A 19,097-nucleotide genomic window follows, 5' to 3' on the forward strand; every position below is an offset into this window, starting at 1 on the left:
TTAAAAAATGTCTTTATACGTGAAGTTCATTATTAGTTCATGTTAACTAATGTAGTAAACTAATGTTAACTAATGAACCTTATTGTAAAGTGTTACCCAATTATTTGGCAACCCTAGTCACAGATCATGACTCATGATGATGATTCATGACTCATCATACTATAGTCACGATGTGAGGTTACTCAAAGTTTGCTCATCATGGTCACTTTGTGAGGTCATGGCACACTCATTGTGCACTCATACCATGAACTCAACATTCTGAATTCACAATGAGCTCAAATATAGCTCACACTGTGATTATCACAGTATGAGAACAGTATGACGTCACTGTGATCCTCCAGTATCCACCTTTTCCAAGTGAGATATAGGAAGTAGAATGCCCTACTTGTGTTGTATTTCCTCCTTTTAACCTGCTCAACATTTTAAAATCACAATGAGCTCACATATGAGAATGGTGTGAATTCACTGTCATCTCGTGTGATCTCATGTGTTGACTGGGTATGCATTGTGTGTGTGTGTACCTGGTAATTATCACGTTGTCCAATAGGCTTTATACCCAGTAGCACTACTTCCTGAACTTCAGCCAGCTCCTTGTTTCTGATTAATCCAGGTGTGCCTGACCTCAGTAGTCACAACAACAATAATCAGACACACCTGGATTAATCAGTTTGTCCAATAATGGAAGACAGGAAACAAGGAGCTGGCTAAAGTTCAGTAAGTAGTGCAGCTGGGCATAAAGCCTATTTTCCCCACAAAGATAGGAATACCAGTATTTTCGTGACCTTGTGGGGACATTTTGAGGTTCCCATGAGGAAACAAGCTTATAAATTAAACAGAATGATGTTTCTTGAAAATCTGAAGTAACAGTTTTCTGTGATGGTTGGGGTTTGGGTTAGGGGAAGGGAATAGAATATACAGTTTGTATGGTATAAAAACCATTACGTCTCTGGAATGTCCCCACAAAACATGGAAACCAGAATGTGTGTGTGTGTGTGTGTGTGTGTGCGTGCATGCGTGTGTGTGTGTATGAAATAAAAAGTACAGGGAAGAATAAATGAAGGAAGCCGCTTAAGCACTATGGTATCACTCTCACATGGTGTCACATGGTGGCTCTGGCAAAACCATGAACATGAATTTAAAAAATAAATATATGGACTATTTCAAAGTATGCTGTAAGTGTCACACTTCCTGTTGTTATAGTTGTTGTTATAGTTGTTAAAATAATGTGTAAAAATAACACATAATGTGTTAAAAGCTTGACGCACAAAGATGTGTAAAAAATTAACACATCCTTTCTAAGAGTGCGGTACCCAAGATTTAATTCATGTTATTCTGTTTGTAGCATACAAGGGTGAGCAAGGGTGTGTTAAAATAAAATATTAAAAAGTTAGAAAAGCTACCAAAAACGATTCAAGGAATTCAGTTGAAAGAAAGGCACATGAATAAAAACGAACAAATCCACAATTTTAAGAAAGATATATTGGTGGAAACAGGAAGGAATAACCAGGTTAAGGCTGGGTTACTCAAGTTTCATTTCTTTTTATTTATATTTGGGGCACATAAGGGGTTTATGTGAGTTTTTTAAGATGAGTTTGTACAGTATATGTAATTTAAGAATTATGAGAGAGAGAGAAAAGTAATTAAAAAGATAGGGCAAAAAGATAAAGATTTTTAGAGATAAGCAAAGTTATGTAATTTTCCTTTTATTATTTGTATATCACAGGATTGATAATTTAAAATTGTAGGTTGTAGGGTAATGTAAGAGGATAAATTAATCTTGATCGCGGTTCAAGGGCTGTTTGTTCAAAAGTAATCCATTTGGATTTCGGCTATGGGATTAGATCAAAATTTCAAAATGGTTGTTAAAAAAAAAAAGGATTCTGAATTTGGATTGGATCACAAAATCCAATCTAGGTTTTAATTTGGATCAATCGTTGTTTTGTGTTGGTCAAAACATTTTAGTAAAATTGGGATTTGTTTGAACCCAAAAAGTAAAAGTATTCTGATCCGAAAGGGGGATTTTAGGAACAAAAATGTAATATAACTTCTAATAAAATGTTACTAAAACCTATAAACCTATACAGTTAGTCTATAATCTATATTTGTTTTGTTCTTGTTGTTTTAAGGCAAAGAACAGACTGAATGTTAAATTGAAATAAAAAGTAAGGGAAAGTTGTGTGGTTTTATTGTCTCTTCAAGTAAAAACACTAGTGGCCTCATACCGACCAAACTACCTGCTGTTTCTAGCTAATAGTTATCATTGAAATGTGATCCCATTCAGATTTGCTAATCTGAAAAAGTGTGTATCTAGATCAGGGTGATCCAATCCAAATTTGCATTGAAAAACTAGGACAAAAGTGAGATGGTTTACATGATCCTGGATAGAAAAACATGGGATTTCCAAATCTGGATCATTATGACCCAGATTAAACTTTTTATACAACTGGCCCCAGGAGACTGGAGGACATCAAAAAAGTGGATTTTGAGTTCTTAGTTGACTATAGCACAACAAGCCAATAGATGGCGATATACACATAGCATGCGAATCGGCAGTAAACCAAAGAAGAAGAAGAAGAAGAAGACGTCACTTTGTAGTTTCACTCGTGTGCTCGATTATACTGGTCTGACTAAAACAGGAAGAAGAAGGAAGAAAACAAGCATAGCAAATGAAGGTAAATAACCGTCCTTTCTCTGTGCAGGAGGTATCTCGTGCTTTTAAAGTCTTACATAAGTCATAAAGAAAGTGACCGTTTATAAAAGTGTTTCACTCCACATATTCTTGGTTTTAATTCAGTCAGTGAAGTCCACTGAACTTCACACGACGTCATCAGTAGCACAGCAGGCTAATCATATAACATGTTTTCATACAGTTTTATACAACTTTTAGCATTAAGAGTTGAGTTATGTACGGCGTTGGAAAGTTTTATTTTATGCCTAAAATACAAAGCATGAAGTTTGATACTGTGTAACAGTAAAGACGTGGAGCTAACGTTTTTTTTACATAAAGCTTTTAAAAATATAATTTGTATTTGTCGTAAAATTATATCATTTTCCATGCTTTGGATGACAGATTTCAAAAAAAAGCAAAGTCTCCCAATTCACCCACGCACTTCTGCCCTAAAACTATCAACTGTTTTTGATCGGAAAATTTGTCCATTTTAGTGCACTGCATAGTATAGTAGAATGCAAGTGCTGGGTCATATAACTAAAGTGTGAACTTGGAAATAAGAGACCAACCATGTAAGGGCACGCATTTCCAAAAACATAATTTGGGACTGATTTTAATTTCATGTACAATATAGTACAAGTAATGCATAAATTAGGACGTTGTAGGTCGTGTCTTTAGCCTGATTCTGGCAGTTTCAGAACATCTGTTTGTGAAATCCAGTCTAAAGTCTCATGGGGTGGTTTCCTTCCCGCACAGGGATTTAGTCTAGGACTATTCCAATCCCTGTCCGGGAAATCGCACCATAATGTAGTTGAGATCAAGAGGATCAAAGTTTGAATTCACTTATTGATTTCACATTAATTTCAGTCTTTGTCATGACCTTACTTTGTTATTATTTAAGATATCAAGGTTATATTTTAACTAGAGCTGGGCATAGATGAATCTAGATTTAATTTTATACAAAATAAAAGTAATTTTTTGCATAGCATATGAGTTTGTGCTGTGTGTAATTATTATGTATATATAAATACACACACATTCATGTATGTATTTAAGAAGCATTTACATGTGTATATATATTTATTGATATTTTTATATATTCTAAATTATATATAAATAAAAAAGATATTTAAATAAAACATTTCTTAAATGTGTATATATATATATATATATGTATGTATGTATGTATGTATGTATGTATGTATGTATGTGTGTGTGTGTTTAAATATACATAATATTTACACACATCACCAACTCATACAGTATATTATGCAAAAAAGTAGTTTTATTTTGTATGACATAGATATATATGCCCAGCTCTAATTTTAACAGAATGTTCTTAATATTGATTTGGAAAAGAGTAAATAATTAATAAACTGACTTTAGCTGTGGTTTAACAGATTGGGTCACATGTTTAAATTGTAATGCTTATTATCATTATTGTTAGCTGTATTTAGATGGGACTAGATTTACAAACGTTGGAGTTTACGTTTTAACATTTGACAGACACTCTTATCCAAAATGGCTTGTAATAAAAAAGGCCTGTACAGCTGGTTATGCTTGGATAATATTGGCCTGCAGATTAGTAATCATCTTTTAAGTCATCATCGCCATGCCCAAAATTTTCTTCTCTTACTGTAAAATGCAGAGGGATCCAGACTTGAGTAAAAGTGCAAGTGCTCTATCAAAAAAGTGACTTGAGTAGAAGTTGAAGTGCCCTTTAAGCACAGCACTTAAGTGGAAGTACTAAAGTATTAAACATGTTTTGTACTTAAAGTACTGCAAGTAGTTTATTTTAAAATATACTACTCAAGTACTGAAAGTAAAAGTACAAGTATTGTGTAATGTAGTTATTAAAGAAAACAGTCAAACGTTTGAATATAATATTGTTTTTATTATTTCAAATGTTTAAGGTGAAGGACACTCACAATTCCTTTGTCGGTAGCAGCAGTACAAGGACAGGAATGTTCAGATTATTCAGATTAATTTAACTGATATGGCGATGGAGAATTCAGTATTAATTAAATATTAGTCGATATAACGGTAATAGGTAAATGTGCAAGGTGTTTTAATGTATTTAGGTTTCCTTCTTTCGCGCACACTCGCCCTTTCTCGCGCATTCTATGCATAACGATGCAGCACATAAAAAATGTATCAAAGTATTAAACTCATCTAAAATATGTACTGAAGTAAAAGTGGAAGTAGGAGAAAAAAATAATAGGGACTTTAAGCAACAGCCTCTGGTGGAACGGCAACGGCATTCTGGCGTTGTATTGCGCATGCACGAATTTAACTGCTACTTTGCGACGTTCTACTGTAACGGTCTACTACGGGAGAACAGCTGATTTGCCGTAGTCGCTAACGTGAGAGATTATGTAAATAAATGTTATGATTCATGGCATATGACATTGTAATTGCATCAGTTTATGATTGTACCACAAGTCTTTTATATAATATGTGTTCAAATGTTTTAAAGGTAAGCTACTTTTAAAGATTTTTAAGTATTCAACATTTTCAGTATTGCTTAAATCTAGGTTTTTAGACTTATTTACATCATACAACATTCTTCTGACAAAAGATTGTCATGTAACGCCAAAAGCAATCCTTCTCTTGCTTTTTAAATGACTTTTTTGTATCTTAATAAATTAATTAATACCACGTTGCGCTGTCCTGTTTACGGTTGCTTAGTGATTTTTACGTTCTTGGCAACGGCGGTCTGACAGCATACTTCCGGTCGCCGTAGCCGTTCCATTCCCAGCTGTTGCTTAAAGTCCCTAATACTTCAGTAGAGTACAGATACGGCCTTTAGGACTTAAGTACAGTAGTGAAGTAGTTCTACTTCGTTACTATCCATCTCTGGTAAAATAAAACAAATTAGTTCCTGTGGTTCAACTGTACAGCATTGCTTTAGCAGAGATAACATAAAAATAAACTGTATAGCTTGAATTCACTGTCACTCGCTTTTGATAAGAGTGTATGCCAAATGTGACACAAAACTAGTCATAAGTAGCATAGGATATTTGTAGCGATAGCCAAAATAATGATTTTTTTTGCAATAAAAAATCTATTAGGATATTAAATAAAGATATTTTGTAAATTTAATTCTGTAACTGTATCAAAACTTGTGATTGGATGCAGTTGCCTTCATTTGGACAACTTTAAAGGCGATTTTCTCAATATTTAAAATGTTTTGTTTTAATTTGTTTTTCGATTAATTGTGCAGCCCTAGCTCCAGGATCACAAATATAAATGCTCCTCATGTAGAAATTACAGTCTTGTGTAAGACAAAACACACAACATTGTGGGTTCACCCTCCTTAACCTTTTTTCATGTCTTAAATTAGAGATGTCACACTCGAGTCAATTTACAGACACAAGTCTTTCTGATTCAATCACTGTACAGATCCGGGTTTTACAAGTTACACAGTATGGGGGCTAGTTAATTTGGGGTTCTGAATGCAATTGGAGCTTAGTTGATCCGGACTTCTAAATGCAATATCCTAATAAAGCCTTTATCCAATATGTAACTCTATATTTTATAAAACGGTTAGTTCCGATCCTTGATTCTGATTGGTCATTAGCTGTGCTTTATTCGCGTTGTGCCTAACAACGCCCTTCAGACGTTACTTATTCACGATACAGCACAGCCTCTCGTACCTTATTGCTTACGTATGCCACTTGAGAAAAAAAATGTGGCAAATATAACATCATCGGTGATGAGTCTGCCATGTTTAAGCCACTCAACTTCTGTAAATCAGTAAATCTGGGTTGTGGATCGCGGATTTACTAAGGAGATGTTGAGTGTTTTGAGCCTTGGGTTTGAATTCAGCCATGTTTCCGGGAGAGTACACTACACCTGAATCGGATCCGCAGCTCACCAGCTCATTATGTTTACAAGTTAAGGACTTCTGGCACCTACTTGCTAAAGGCTAGGCAGATAAGCTGGGATATGTAGTAATGAGATTGTACAGGTTAAAGGAGTAGTCCACTTAAAAGATGGGGTCCATTGACTTTTCATAGTAGGGAAAAAATGGGCCCCATCTATAAAGTGGACTACTCCTTTAAAAGGTATTGAGAGATGCAAACGTTTTAATTTTTATACGTGCAACAGTGTTAACATCAGTTGTTGGACCAAAGGGATATGGGTTAGTAAAGACCACAGACCCATCCCTTATGTGTCAGAAAGAGAATCCGGTTAAGGATCTGGATGGATCAGGATTCAAACAACAACACTACTTTAAATATCTAGACCAAAATACCCTTTCCCAACATTGAGAAATAATATAATCAATTGCCATTTATGAAAAGGATCTTGGACCTGATTTCAGCTCATAGGTAATGAATGAATGTCTACTGTATAACTTAATTTGTAAGAGAGAGTCACTGTTATTGATATACTGGATAATAATGTGTGGTCTTGGGTCAAATTCTTTTATAACTTGACAAATCATAATTGTGTATTGCCTTTTGGGTGTCATTATAAATATATTACCCAGTGCAGCTGATTGTTATGACTTTATAGTAAATTTATAATAAATATGATAATTTCTATACATGTTAGCAGTCATTGCTTTTCATCACGCTAATCATGTTTTCATGTTCACTGTGATCACAAGTCCATTGGTGATCATCTGTCCATTGTGCACTCTTGTGCTTTGTGTTCTCTTAGTTGAAAGATGTTATTACAAAGTCTTTCATCAAATTCTGCCGTTGTATCTTGCATGTAAAACCCATATAAACTGAGTCACACCTGTTAATAAAATTGTCAATCAAATAAAGTGATTGTGCGAACATAGCTGTTTATGTTGCATTGCTGCGTATGAAAGCTCATGGCTGATTAACAGCAACAATACATCAATGTGGAGGAAGACACTCATGGGGTTGGTAGCCATGGTAACCGTTGGTGACTGCCTGTGGGTGTGTGCAGTCATTACCATAGTTACCTTCTCATCGGGTCCTGTGTGTGATGATGATGTCAAACAGAAGGCTGGACAGCCCTCTTTATCTCTCCTCCCATTGCCTCTCTCTCTCATTCTCTCTCTCTCTCTCTCTCTCTCTCTCTTTCTCAGTGAGTCACAGGCTGCAGTAGGGAAGCAGTTTGCCTGTTGTCTCACGTCTGCTTTTTGCCGTGCTTCAGATATCAATGTAACCAGCGTTTTTGGTAAGCAGTCTGTTTTACATATTTGGATTGTCTGTTTTGAAAAATCTGCTTTTCAACTGCTGTCTGACTCTGTTCCGCTTTTGTTTTGTTTAATGCGGTAAATTTAGCGGTGCATGTGTTGTTGTTGTTATGTAGAACAGAATTGAACTGCATACTGAAAAGAGTCATGGGTCTATAAAGTGTGCTTGCTTGCGCAAATATGTTTTGAATGAGTGTATCGTGTTGCTGATTGATATTTGCAGGATGATCGATGGGGTGTTTTTGAAAGCATGCCGAAATCAATAGATATGGCTGTTGTGATGCTCTTAGGGGTTTGATATGATCGTGAGTTTGAAGGCAGATGTTTGGGATGGATTTCTTTGAAATTTAATAGCATCGTGACTCGTGAGCTGATGGAAAGGGAGATGATAACATTTTACACTTTGGAATGATAGATTCACAAAATATACTGTTTCTGTCTAATGCACTTTGATGAAGTCCTACAGATATAAAAATCTATTTTTTCAAAATTTTTGCTTTTCCCCCCAAGAAATAGTTGATCAAAACATGAAAATCCTCTCATAATTTACTTAAGATGTATATGACTTCATTTCTTCAGTTGAAACCAAACAAACCATTTCCAAATGCCATCATGTTATTGATTAGAGAGAGATGCGCAGGTACAAAATTTCTGTGCCAATACTGATACTTAGAAAGACATTTGCAGGCACCAATAGATAGCAGTAAATTTGCTTTTAACTAGTGGTCGACCGATATATTACAGAGGCCGATTTATTATCAGCCTTGGCCGATAAATCTTTCCATTTGGCCGATAGGTTCTCCGGTTGTGTCATGTTGGCACATTAGCCTTGTGTTCCAATATAAATACACTCGAGCCCACGCAGCGACACACAGACCGGTTGGCGCACAACATCAAAGCACCCCGAAAGCAAACTACTTCATGTGCTACATGCCGACCGGCTCATGCGGCGTTGCACAAAGTCAAACACAAGCCAGCCAGCGTCTAAAAGACAGTGAGATAACTATTCATCATTCCCCTTTTAACGTGACATTGTGTTGTGTGTAACACTCTGAGTCCGGCAAGCAACAAGGTGTTCTCAAACAGTTCTGTGAGGTTGCATATCCACAGCCCAGCGGTAACTACAACTGGCGACAACAAACTGTAACAAATTTACCTCACAAACAGTGACAAATCCCACGACCGGCTCTTCCTCAGATATGTGCGTGCTGTGGTTAACTTATAAATAAGATGCTGTTTTCCCTGTACTCAATAACTTGCATCACTCAATGCCAAACAAGAAAGCTATGCATGTGTGGAGGACAAAACATTGTTCTGTTTTGATGCTACATGCCTCTATTAAAGCAAATATATAACTTAGGCTGTGCATCTTTTTTATCTAGAAATATATTTTAAACTTTAACTTTAAGAAATTGAAACAACTATTAGTGAGTAAAGTATGTCAATGCAGTTTATTTGTTAATTTTTTATCATAAATTATACATGTTTTCTTAATCTACAGTATAATCATTAATTATTTAACCTAATAATAATTTTTACCTCATAACCTCAAGTTTTATAAATTAAGAGAATGTTGCATAAATATGCAAAGTCAATGTTTATTTAGTTTCACAAACTGTTTGTATTTTTCTCAGTTACTACAATGGTATATTTTAAATAATCAGCCACATTGCTTTCTTTATATCTGCATTGACCATCAAAAATCTCATATCGTTCGACCTCTTCTTTTGACTTAAAAATCGTGTCATGAAATCCTAAGTGTGGGGTGACAAACTGCAGTTTTGTTGTCATTGTCACCCAATTAATAATAATCACAAAGTATGAGTTTTGATGCCTTTTTCACCCTTTTTGATTGCCAGTATATAATCTTGACATCAAGATCTTGGTCCTAAAATGGAAAAATGCTTTTATCTGCTGATACCATTATAGGCCAACGTATTGGTGTATTCCCAACTTTTTATATAGTTAAATAAGGCAAACCACATACATCCATCATGAAACTAATCCACATGACTCCAGTAGGTTAATATAACATACGTCTTCTGAAATTAAGCAATGTGTTTATGAGAGAAATTTATTTGGCAGTTGCTATTTGTGTAGTTAACCGATCATCTGTATGCTGTTTAAATATGGTGGCACAGCAAAAACATTTAATTTCAGTGTTTCTTTGACATACAAGTATTTTATTTAAGTCTATTTGTTAGTGTTCAACTGAAGCAAGGACGTCATTTTGAAAGAGAACATAAAATGTATCTCTATGATTCGTACGTATTTGTGTCTCCATGAAGAAATTACAGAGGTTTAAAAGATTGTAATCAGATGTTGCCTTAACCAAATGTTTCCTGTAGTTACCTTAATTAGAAACAATATTTATGGGTTCTTTTATTGTAAAGTAGTTAAAGGTTCTGGAGGAGTTTTGCCATTGGCGTTTACAATGAAACTTGTTTGAGCTTGTTTCACATGCTCTCATTTATCACACTCCACACACAATAAGGAGATTAAACAGAAGCGTTTTTTTCCCAGAACAGGTTTTTGTGAATTTGTGTGAAATCCTAAACTACAATACAACATTTCTAAGTGAACTGGTGGTGCTGGAGGAAATGAGTTTAATGGATTCAGAAATAAGATGTTTTGATAATGTAAAAGAGTTTAGTTTAGCTTGAAACTAACTAAGGAACTAGCTAAAACATATCCTAGTCCCAGACTAAAATGCATGTTTTAGCTGCGTTAATTTAACAACATTTCCCCCTTACATATCTTATTATACATTAGTGCCATTGTTTTGTATTAAGATGCACACCATTATTGTTTTTTGTAAGGGCTTGTCCTGACTTAACCAAAACTCTGTCCGGAAAACTTTATTTTCAAAAGATAATTTGTTTTTGACATGTAGGCTATTGTCAGAAACCTAAATACTTAGTGCCTAGGGGTGGGGGATAAACCGGTAGGTTTGATAAACTAGTAAATATTTGTCAGTCGATAGAGTTTTTGGACTAACCACAAATAAACATGGGTATTTGGGTCTTAAGAGAAAGAAAACAGCTGAAAAAGAAAGCACACGTGTAACAGTATATTGGATCGGGACTTTGGTCTTAAAGGGGAAGTTACCTTATATTGCTCCTGTATGTCAAACAGAAAGAAAATCTTTATAAAATATTTTATTATTCTTAATTAGTTACTTACTGTTTATCTTTACTGAGTTTGAGTTTTGTTTGATTGTTTTTTGGTATATTGGTAAGAAAGAATTATGAAAATTCTAGCGTATCAAAGATTTTAACTACATTAATTAAAAGAAAAAGACAACTCTACCCTGATACTGATGTCGTTATCATGATATAAAATGACTAATATCATGATATAAGATTTTGGTCATATGTGCTGATTTATTTGACTACAGTATATTTGATATCATGTGGCCCAGAAAGTATTTTGTTCATTTCCCATAGTGCAAATCAAGACCATTTTGTTATTTTGTTTAGCTTTTATTCTTTTACTAAAAGCTTTCAATTCATTCCTGTCTGGATTGATTTCACTGTCATTGTTTTTCTCTCCTCTGAAATAGCCCACCTTCATTTACATCATAAAACATCTGCCTTTGCGAAACACTTGGGTCCATGCCATTAGGGCAGACATCACATCAACTGTTTCTGCATCTCATTGATTTTATTGATGTTTTCTCTCAGCCTCTGTTGTTTATAAATGTGTTGTGAACACTTTGTGATTACTTTGAAATACAATTAAAAATCCCATAATTCCCATAATTGCATACTCACACTATCCAAACTGCTCCCGGGCGTGTTTACCCCCAAAGCCTGGTTCGTTTGAGTAGTTTAATCGTTTTGTGGATCACTCTGGCTGGCTTGTGGAGGTGGGCTGTAGTGCGGTTCACTTGGGCTCAGACGGTAAAAGCTCATTGTGATCGAAAATTGTGCCAGAGCGTGGTTCAAAACTTCAAGACGTCAATTTTCGCGACCACTCACCTTCATCTGCCTTCGTTTAAACCTTCTGATGCGCGCAGTGTGAATGTGAATGTCTGAGATGCACACGCGACAGATCACCTAAGCAATATGATAGGCATGTAAAAGGACTGTGTGTCATGGCGCACCAAACGACGCAGAATAAAAAGTGCTCTCCAGTGTTAAAAGAGCGCTTTACTTCCTGTTATCTTCAAAACAATCGCATCCTAATGATGAAGAGTGCCCAGGCTCGGATCGCTTAAGAACAGTGTGAGTGCGCACTTCTGGGGAGTAGGGAGGGGGGAAATCGTGCTGGGACACGGTTTGGTTGGGTGCATCCTTAGTGGCATGAACAAATAAATAAATGAGTAAACCACTGCCCCCCCCCTTCATTAAGTCAATGAAGCATCACTGATTTGATTTGTTAATTAAGTGCAGCGTCACTAAACCTCTTCACATTATGAGTTTTGAGTAATATCTACTTTTACTATAGAGTGTGCAAAGATTTGGACTTTGAATTTTCTCTGGAAGGAGCAGACGATCTGGGCACTTTAACGGGTGGTTTCCCGGACAGGGAGTAGCTTAAGCCAGGACTATGCCTTAGTTTAATTAGGAAATATACCTAGTTTTAACAAACATGCCTTACTAAAACATTAATTGTGTGCATTTTTATGCAAAACAAAGGGCACTGATGTATTTTAAGATGTGTCAGTGCAAGCTGTTTTTAGTTTGGACAGCTATGACATTTATATTAGTCTAGGACTAGTCTAATCCCTGACCGGGAAAGCGCCCCTATATGTACTAATTTCAACATACTACAGTTTGGGACATACTAATTCTTATTTCGAATACTATTTAGAACAGGTACCCTTGTTTACCCTTGGTGGGTTTGGTTTGATTAAAACTAATCATTGTGCGAGTGTGAATGCTGTAGAATGAGACTGCTGCAGATTTGGGTCTCGGTCCAACTCACTGTTTTGCGGTTCGACTAAAATGTGAAAGCCACATAGACCCAAAACATCTGAACTAACCCAAAACAGGCAGCGATAACAAGATGTGACCCTATAAATCACACAGTTTGATAACATGGGAAGACATGTTTTCTTTCTTTTGAGCATATAACGGAAGAATTCCTGGCCCTGTTTTGACTCCTTTAAACAAATGATAAAGCTCTTCAGAAGTTTTCCAGTGCTAAAAATACCCTAATATGTATACACATAGAATGAGCGCATTTTGCTAAGCAAACAGCATTGTTTTGGATGATCGACAAAATGCATTGTCATAAAGGCTGACCATTCATGTTGTGAAATTATCCTCATTCCTTTAGGTACAGTTTAATGTTAAAAATGGCATTGTGAATGCCAATGCCCTGCACTTCCTGTCTCTCTGTTTTGTGATGGGAATCCGCTTCGATTGGATTATCATGCTGCTTTAAAGTCCTTTCTCATCCTCTTTACAGACTCTTATGTATGGAGATTAAATGAATGTTGTGAGGCAATGGCAGAATTTGATCTTTAAGTGCACTGGTCATTTTTGAAGTTGAGAAATAGTGAATAATGTTAGGAAATGGGAAATATTTCTTATTCTTATTCTTTTTGGCTATTGTTTTTGCAGGTTGTAATGGAAGCCTGATGCTGCATTGGTGACATGCTCTGCCCGACCTGAGAACAGCAAGAAGCGTTTTTATCTCTCCCCCTCTCTATGCGGTGTCACGCTACATCTGGACAGCCCTCGTGCCTTTCAGCACGCAGACAGAAGTAACGCGGACTGTTTCGGTGGTACTTTCGAACAGATCAAGCGAGTGCCCAGTTGAAAAAACATAAGAGGGAGAAAATCCATAGGAAGAGCATCCAGGGAGCAGAAGCATCACATCTCAAAGTTTCTGAGGATTTGTGACAGAACAGCATCGATGCAGTGATTGTTTATTCTCACTCCCATTTCCTCTGTTGATCGCTCTGTACTGAAACATCCAGTCAGGAATGGGCGTGCTGGGATACAGCTTGCTTGTGGTGGCACTTTTCTGTCAAAGCCATGGCCACAGTTTCCAAAACCTCAGGACCAAGAGGTGAGACATTTGTTTTTTCTTAACATTTGTAAATTAACGATTTGATGAATAGATGCCACTTATTAAATTGTTATGAGGTACCTTTATTTTGACACTTTCCACATGTTTCTATAACATCTGTCTATGCATTTCCACTAAAGCATGCATTTTACGTATCATCACTAATGCACATGCAATAAGGATTTGGAATTTCAGTAAATTCCTAATTTTACGTATTAAAGGGGGTCTTTTCACTTTTTTTCTCTGAGGTCCACTTTTGTTAATAAAGTGTTATTTCACAATAAAACGTAACAATTATTAGTTTACAGACTTTCAAATAACAACAGTTTAGATCAGTCGTTTTTAAACTTATTGACTTTGCAAAGGTGTGCTTTAAAGGGCCAATATTTTGTTGCTAAATAGCACATTACTTTGTGTTGTTGGTGTAATCCAATGTATTTGAATGGTTTATGGTTAAAAAGCACATTATTTTCCACATACTGTACAGTATTGTAGCTCCTCTATGCCCCCCATTTCTGAAACGTGTTGATTTGAAAAAAGCTTATCGTTTTGAGAAAGAGTTGTGTCATCCGATTGCCCAGCTATCCAGTGCATTGTGATTGGCCGAATAAAACAAAAAATTAAGTAAAACGATTAGGTAAGTAAAACAATTAAGTAAAACGAAAAATGTGACGCTCCTTACCATGTTTGAAAGATGAACTCCCAAAGCAATAGTGAAAGCCAGGATATAATAACGTCTTTACTACCATATCAATATGAGGCGAGCCCGAATCTCACCCAGAAAACACAGATGACCAAACTGATCGACCATCGTTGCCCCCGCAGATCTCAGCAGACCTTGAAGAGCACCTAAAAAACAATGTGCAACGCAAAGATAAGCCGTTGCCTACAATCCGTATGTTTGTTGTAGTCCAAGAAAAGAGATCTTGTTGAAAATGATAACTTGCGTCATTGTTTACTTTGGGATTTGTACCTTTTGCATATTGTTAACATGTACTAATACACACTTGCACAACAAAGAAAATGTACAATTGTGAATCGGATCATAGTTGCTCAAAAGAAAGTAGGACATTTTTTATATATGAATACATAGACTACTAGCAGGCTGTGATTCAGAAGAGCCAGAGTGTACTTGTGTACTTGCAAAGTTGGAATTGTTCTACCTATTAGATGAAACCTTTTGACTTCTCAAACATTAGCATTGTTTTTATAATACAGGATAGACGGTTTCAGCCATAACAACATAAACAAACGACTTTTGTGGAACAAATGTAACTTCCGGTAAACTCCACAAAGAATCAATAACAACAGAGTCCGTTTCGAGTAGTTTATTTCTGATAACAAGCAAAATAAACAACAAGTAGATTACCTTAGTTCAAATCATAGCTAAAGCATATCAAAAACTACACTCAGCTAATGGTACTGTGTAAAATGTGTACTATATAATGTATACAATGTTAACTACAGATCGGCTGCCAAATCTCCCTTTAAATACATTTACATTTACATTTAGTCATTTAGCAGACGCTTTTGTCCAAAGCGACTTACAAGTGAGGTAAACAATAGAAGCAATTATGGCAACATAAGAACAGCAATACATAAGTGCACTGGAAATAGTCTCATCAAGTCCAACACAATATACATAGCCAAGGGTATGTTAGTAGTTTTTTTTTTTTTTTTAGATAAAGAGGAAGGTAAATAGAGAAAGAGATAAAGAGAATGGTAACTAAAGAAAGATAGTAAATCTGTAATTAGGAAGTTAGGTAATGGTGGAAGAGATGGGTTTTTAGCCGAGTCTTAAAGATAGCTACAGTGTCAGCTGATCGTGTCACGACCGGCAGATCATTCCACAGTTGTGGGACAGTTCCTGAGAAGGTACGCGTTGGTGTGTCTCTTCCCTTTTTGAGATGGTACCACAAGCCGTCGCTCGGTGGCAGAGTGCAGTGATCGAGAGGGTACATAAGGCTCTATAAGCATGCGAAGGTAAGGGGGTGCTGACCCAGTGGTGGTTTTAAAGGCCAGGAGCAGAGCCTTAAATTTGATGCGGGCTGCTATAGGAAGCCAGTGTAACTTGACAAAGAGAGGAGTAACGTGCGCCCTCTTTGGCTCATTGAAGATCACTCTTGCCGCTGCGTTCTGAATCATCTGTAGGGGTTTGGTTGTGCAGGCTGGAAGTCCTGCCAGTAGCGCATTGCAGTAGTCCAGCCTGGACAGGACAAGAGCTTGGACCAGGACCTGCGTAGCATGCTCATCTAGGAAAGGTCTAATTTTCCTAATATTGTAGAGGATGAATCTACAAGAGCGAGCGGTGCTGGCAACATGCTCCGTGAAGCTAAGCCGATCATCAATGACCACTCCCAGGTTTTTGGCCGTCTTGGAAGGCGTGATGGTCGAGGAACCTAGTTGAATGGAAAAGTAGTGCTGAATCGTTGGTTCAGATGATATGACAAGCAGTTCTGTCTTCGCAAGGTTAAGCTGGAGATGGTGATCCTTCATCCAGAGTGAGATGTCCCTCAGGCATGCCGAGATGCGGGCAGAAACCGTAGGATCATCAGGGTGGAACGACAAGTGGAGTTGAGTGTCGTCTGCATAGCAGTGGTAGGAAAAGCCATGTTTCCGAATGACAGAACCCAGGGATGTCATGTATATTGAAAAGAGCAGTGGTCCAGCACAGAGCCTTGAGGGACCCCGGTATCAAGACGTTGGGGTTCGGAGACGTCACCTCTCCAGGATACCCGAAATGACCTATCTGAGAGGTACGACTTGAACCATAGAAGCGCTGTGTCAGTGACACCCATAGACATGAGAGTCGACAGGAGGATGCGGTGATTGACCGTGTCAAAAGCTGCAGATAGATCCAGTAAGATCAGCACAGATGATTTGGAGGCTGCCCTTGCCTGCCTTAGGGCCTCAATGACTGAGAGCAGCGCAGTCTCAGTGGAGTGACCACTTTTGAATCCAGACTGATTGCTATCCAGGAGGTTATTTTGTGTGAAGAAAGTGGAGAGCTGGTTGAACACAATGCGTTCAAGAGTCTTGGAAATGAAGGGAAGAAGAGAAACGGGTCTGTAGTTCTCTAGCATAGCAGGATTGAGAGTGGGTTTCTTCAGCAGCGGGGTTATCCGGGCCTCTTTAAATGCTACAGGGAAGGTGCCAGTGGAAAGGGATGAATTGATAATGTGAGTGAGAGCAGGGATAACAGACGGAGAGATGACCTGAAGGAGATGGGTGGGTATGGGATCTAGCGGGCAGGTAGTCGGATGATTAGAAGCCAAGACCTTGGAAACATCTGCTTCGGATTGGAGAGAGAAGGAGGGAAGGGAGCATGTCTCAGGGATTTCTTGTATTGCTGCTCATCTTGGCCAGGTCACTCCTGTGAATGAGATTTTTAATCTCAGTGAGTTTTTTACCTGGTTAAATAAAGGTTTAAAAAAAAAAAAAAAAAAAAAAAATTTGAGTGCGCAAGAAGCGGCGGCTCGGAGAACTGACTGCTAATAGTTTTCGTTTTCTTCACAAAGAAGGAAGCAAAATCATCAGCCGTTAGGTCGGATGAAGGTGGAGGGGCAGGGGGACAAAGAAGGGTAGAGAAGGTCTTGAAGAGAGTGTGAGAGTCAGGTGAGTTGTTAATCTTTGAATGGTAGTATAGGGTCTTTGCAGAGGAGACAACTGGAGAAGGACTGATAGAGGGAAAGATCAGAAGGATCATTCGATCTGCGCCACTTCCTCTCTGTAGCCCTGAGTGTGGAGCGATGCTCACGGAGAACCTCAGTTAGCCAAGGAGCAGGAGGTGTGACCCGGCCCGGTCCAGATGTCAGAGGGCATAATGTGTCTAAGCAGGATGTAAGAGTGGAACAAAGTGTGTCAGTGGCATTGTCAGTATCTAACAGAGAGAGTTGGCTGGGAGCGGGCAGCGTGGAAGCAATCGCAGAGGATAAGCGGGAGGGAGAGAGCGTGCGCAGGTTGCGCCTGAACGTGACGAATGGGGGATCGTATGTAGTGACAGGGGGAGTCAGGTCGAGGTCGAGAGTAATTAGGAAGTGATCAGATGTGTGAAGTGGGGTGACCTGGGTGTGGTAGGTAGAACAACAGCGTGTGTAGATAAGATCTAAAAGATTACCAGACCTGTGTGTTGGTGAAGTAGGGACTCGCTTGAGGTCAAACGACGCACTCAGGGTGTTGAAGTCAGCTGCCTGTGGTTTCTCCAGGTGGATATTGAAGTCACCAAGTACTACTAAAGGAGTTGGAATTTCCAGTCCTTTGGGATGAGCAGACCAGTTCCTCCACCCCTAAATAGTGGTGTTCCATGATCGCCAATCTCCCCTTGTCCTAAAAAAAAACAAAATATTTGTTATTTTCGACAAGGTATTTGTTCCAGAGTTCATTTTACACCCTACTGTAGCTAGATAATTAAACGAATAGAGATCAGAAGTTAACGCGTCACACGTTTGTACCTTTGCATATCGTTAATGTACTAATGCACACCAAAGGAAATGTAAAATCATGAATCTGATAATAGTGCTCTTTAATTGTTGTTGGGTTTTCATAAAGTTATTAATACACCACAAACTAAGCATCTGTTTTAAAGTATGGGGGAAATCCAGGTTTTTATTACTAACATTGCATGTATATCACTTTCATATCATATGGCTTATTTATTTTGTTAATAGCGAATAATGGTAATTCTCATCCTGGTCTATCCTCACCAGCACATTCGTGAAGATTCAATTTGTTTATTTATATTTTGACATTTTAAGATGTTTCAATTTTTACAAACTTTATTAGGCTTAAAATAAAAAAATTAAAAAGATTATATTAGTAAAACTCTGTAGTAGTGTGGCACTTTTAAAAGTACATTTCTACACATGAATACCTTATAATTACTGTCTTATGTAAGCAATAAGGTACAAGAGGCTGTGCTGTATTGTGAATAAATAACGACTGAAGGGCGTTGTTAGGCACGACACGAAGTGGATTGCCTGCAACTAAGACGTTACTTATTCACGATACAGCACTTGCCTCGGGTACCTTATTGCTTTTACAAAACAGTTACCACACAATATTAAAGTAAAAAACAAAATTGTTAGTGCAACTTTCATGAAGTTAAATCAATAAAAGCATTCTTTACTCTACAAAAAAAGTCCCTGACCGTGAACAACAACATTTCAATGTGTAAGCAGTCATAGCTGTGTTTTATCGTGAATAAAGCACAACTATTGACCAATCAGAATC

At 37.4% G+C, this 19,097-nt stretch overlaps 1 protein-coding gene across 5 annotated transcripts in view; it reads left to right on the forward strand.

Moving 5' to 3' along the window:
- Nucleotides 1-2,571: 2,571 nt before the first annotated feature.
- pam (peptidylglycine alpha-amidating monooxygenase) overlaps nt 2,572-19,097 on the forward strand; it is a 63,443-nt gene continuing 46,917 nt past the window's right edge. For 4 of the 5 annotated variants that reach the window (XM_065240565.1, XM_065240568.1, XM_065240569.1 and 1 more), the window contains exons 1-3: nt 2,654-2,672; nt 7,737-7,828; nt 13,418-13,868. In XM_065240565.1, the coding sequence (XP_065096637.1) occupies nt 13,783-13,868 (86 nt within the window). In that variant the 5' untranslated portion in view covers nt 2,654-2,672; nt 7,737-7,828; nt 13,418-13,782. Of the gene's footprint in view, nt 2,673-7,736; nt 7,829-13,417; nt 13,869-19,097 lie in introns of all 5 variants that reach the window. The other variant, XM_065240566.2, reaches the window with a different exon arrangement.

This window comes from Paramisgurnus dabryanus, chromosome 10 (genome assembly GCF_030506205.2).
Source record: "Paramisgurnus dabryanus chromosome 10, PD_genome_1.1, whole genome shotgun sequence".
In the NCBI taxonomy this organism is placed as follows: domain Eukaryota; kingdom Metazoa; phylum Chordata; class Actinopteri; order Cypriniformes; family Cobitidae; genus Paramisgurnus; species Paramisgurnus dabryanus.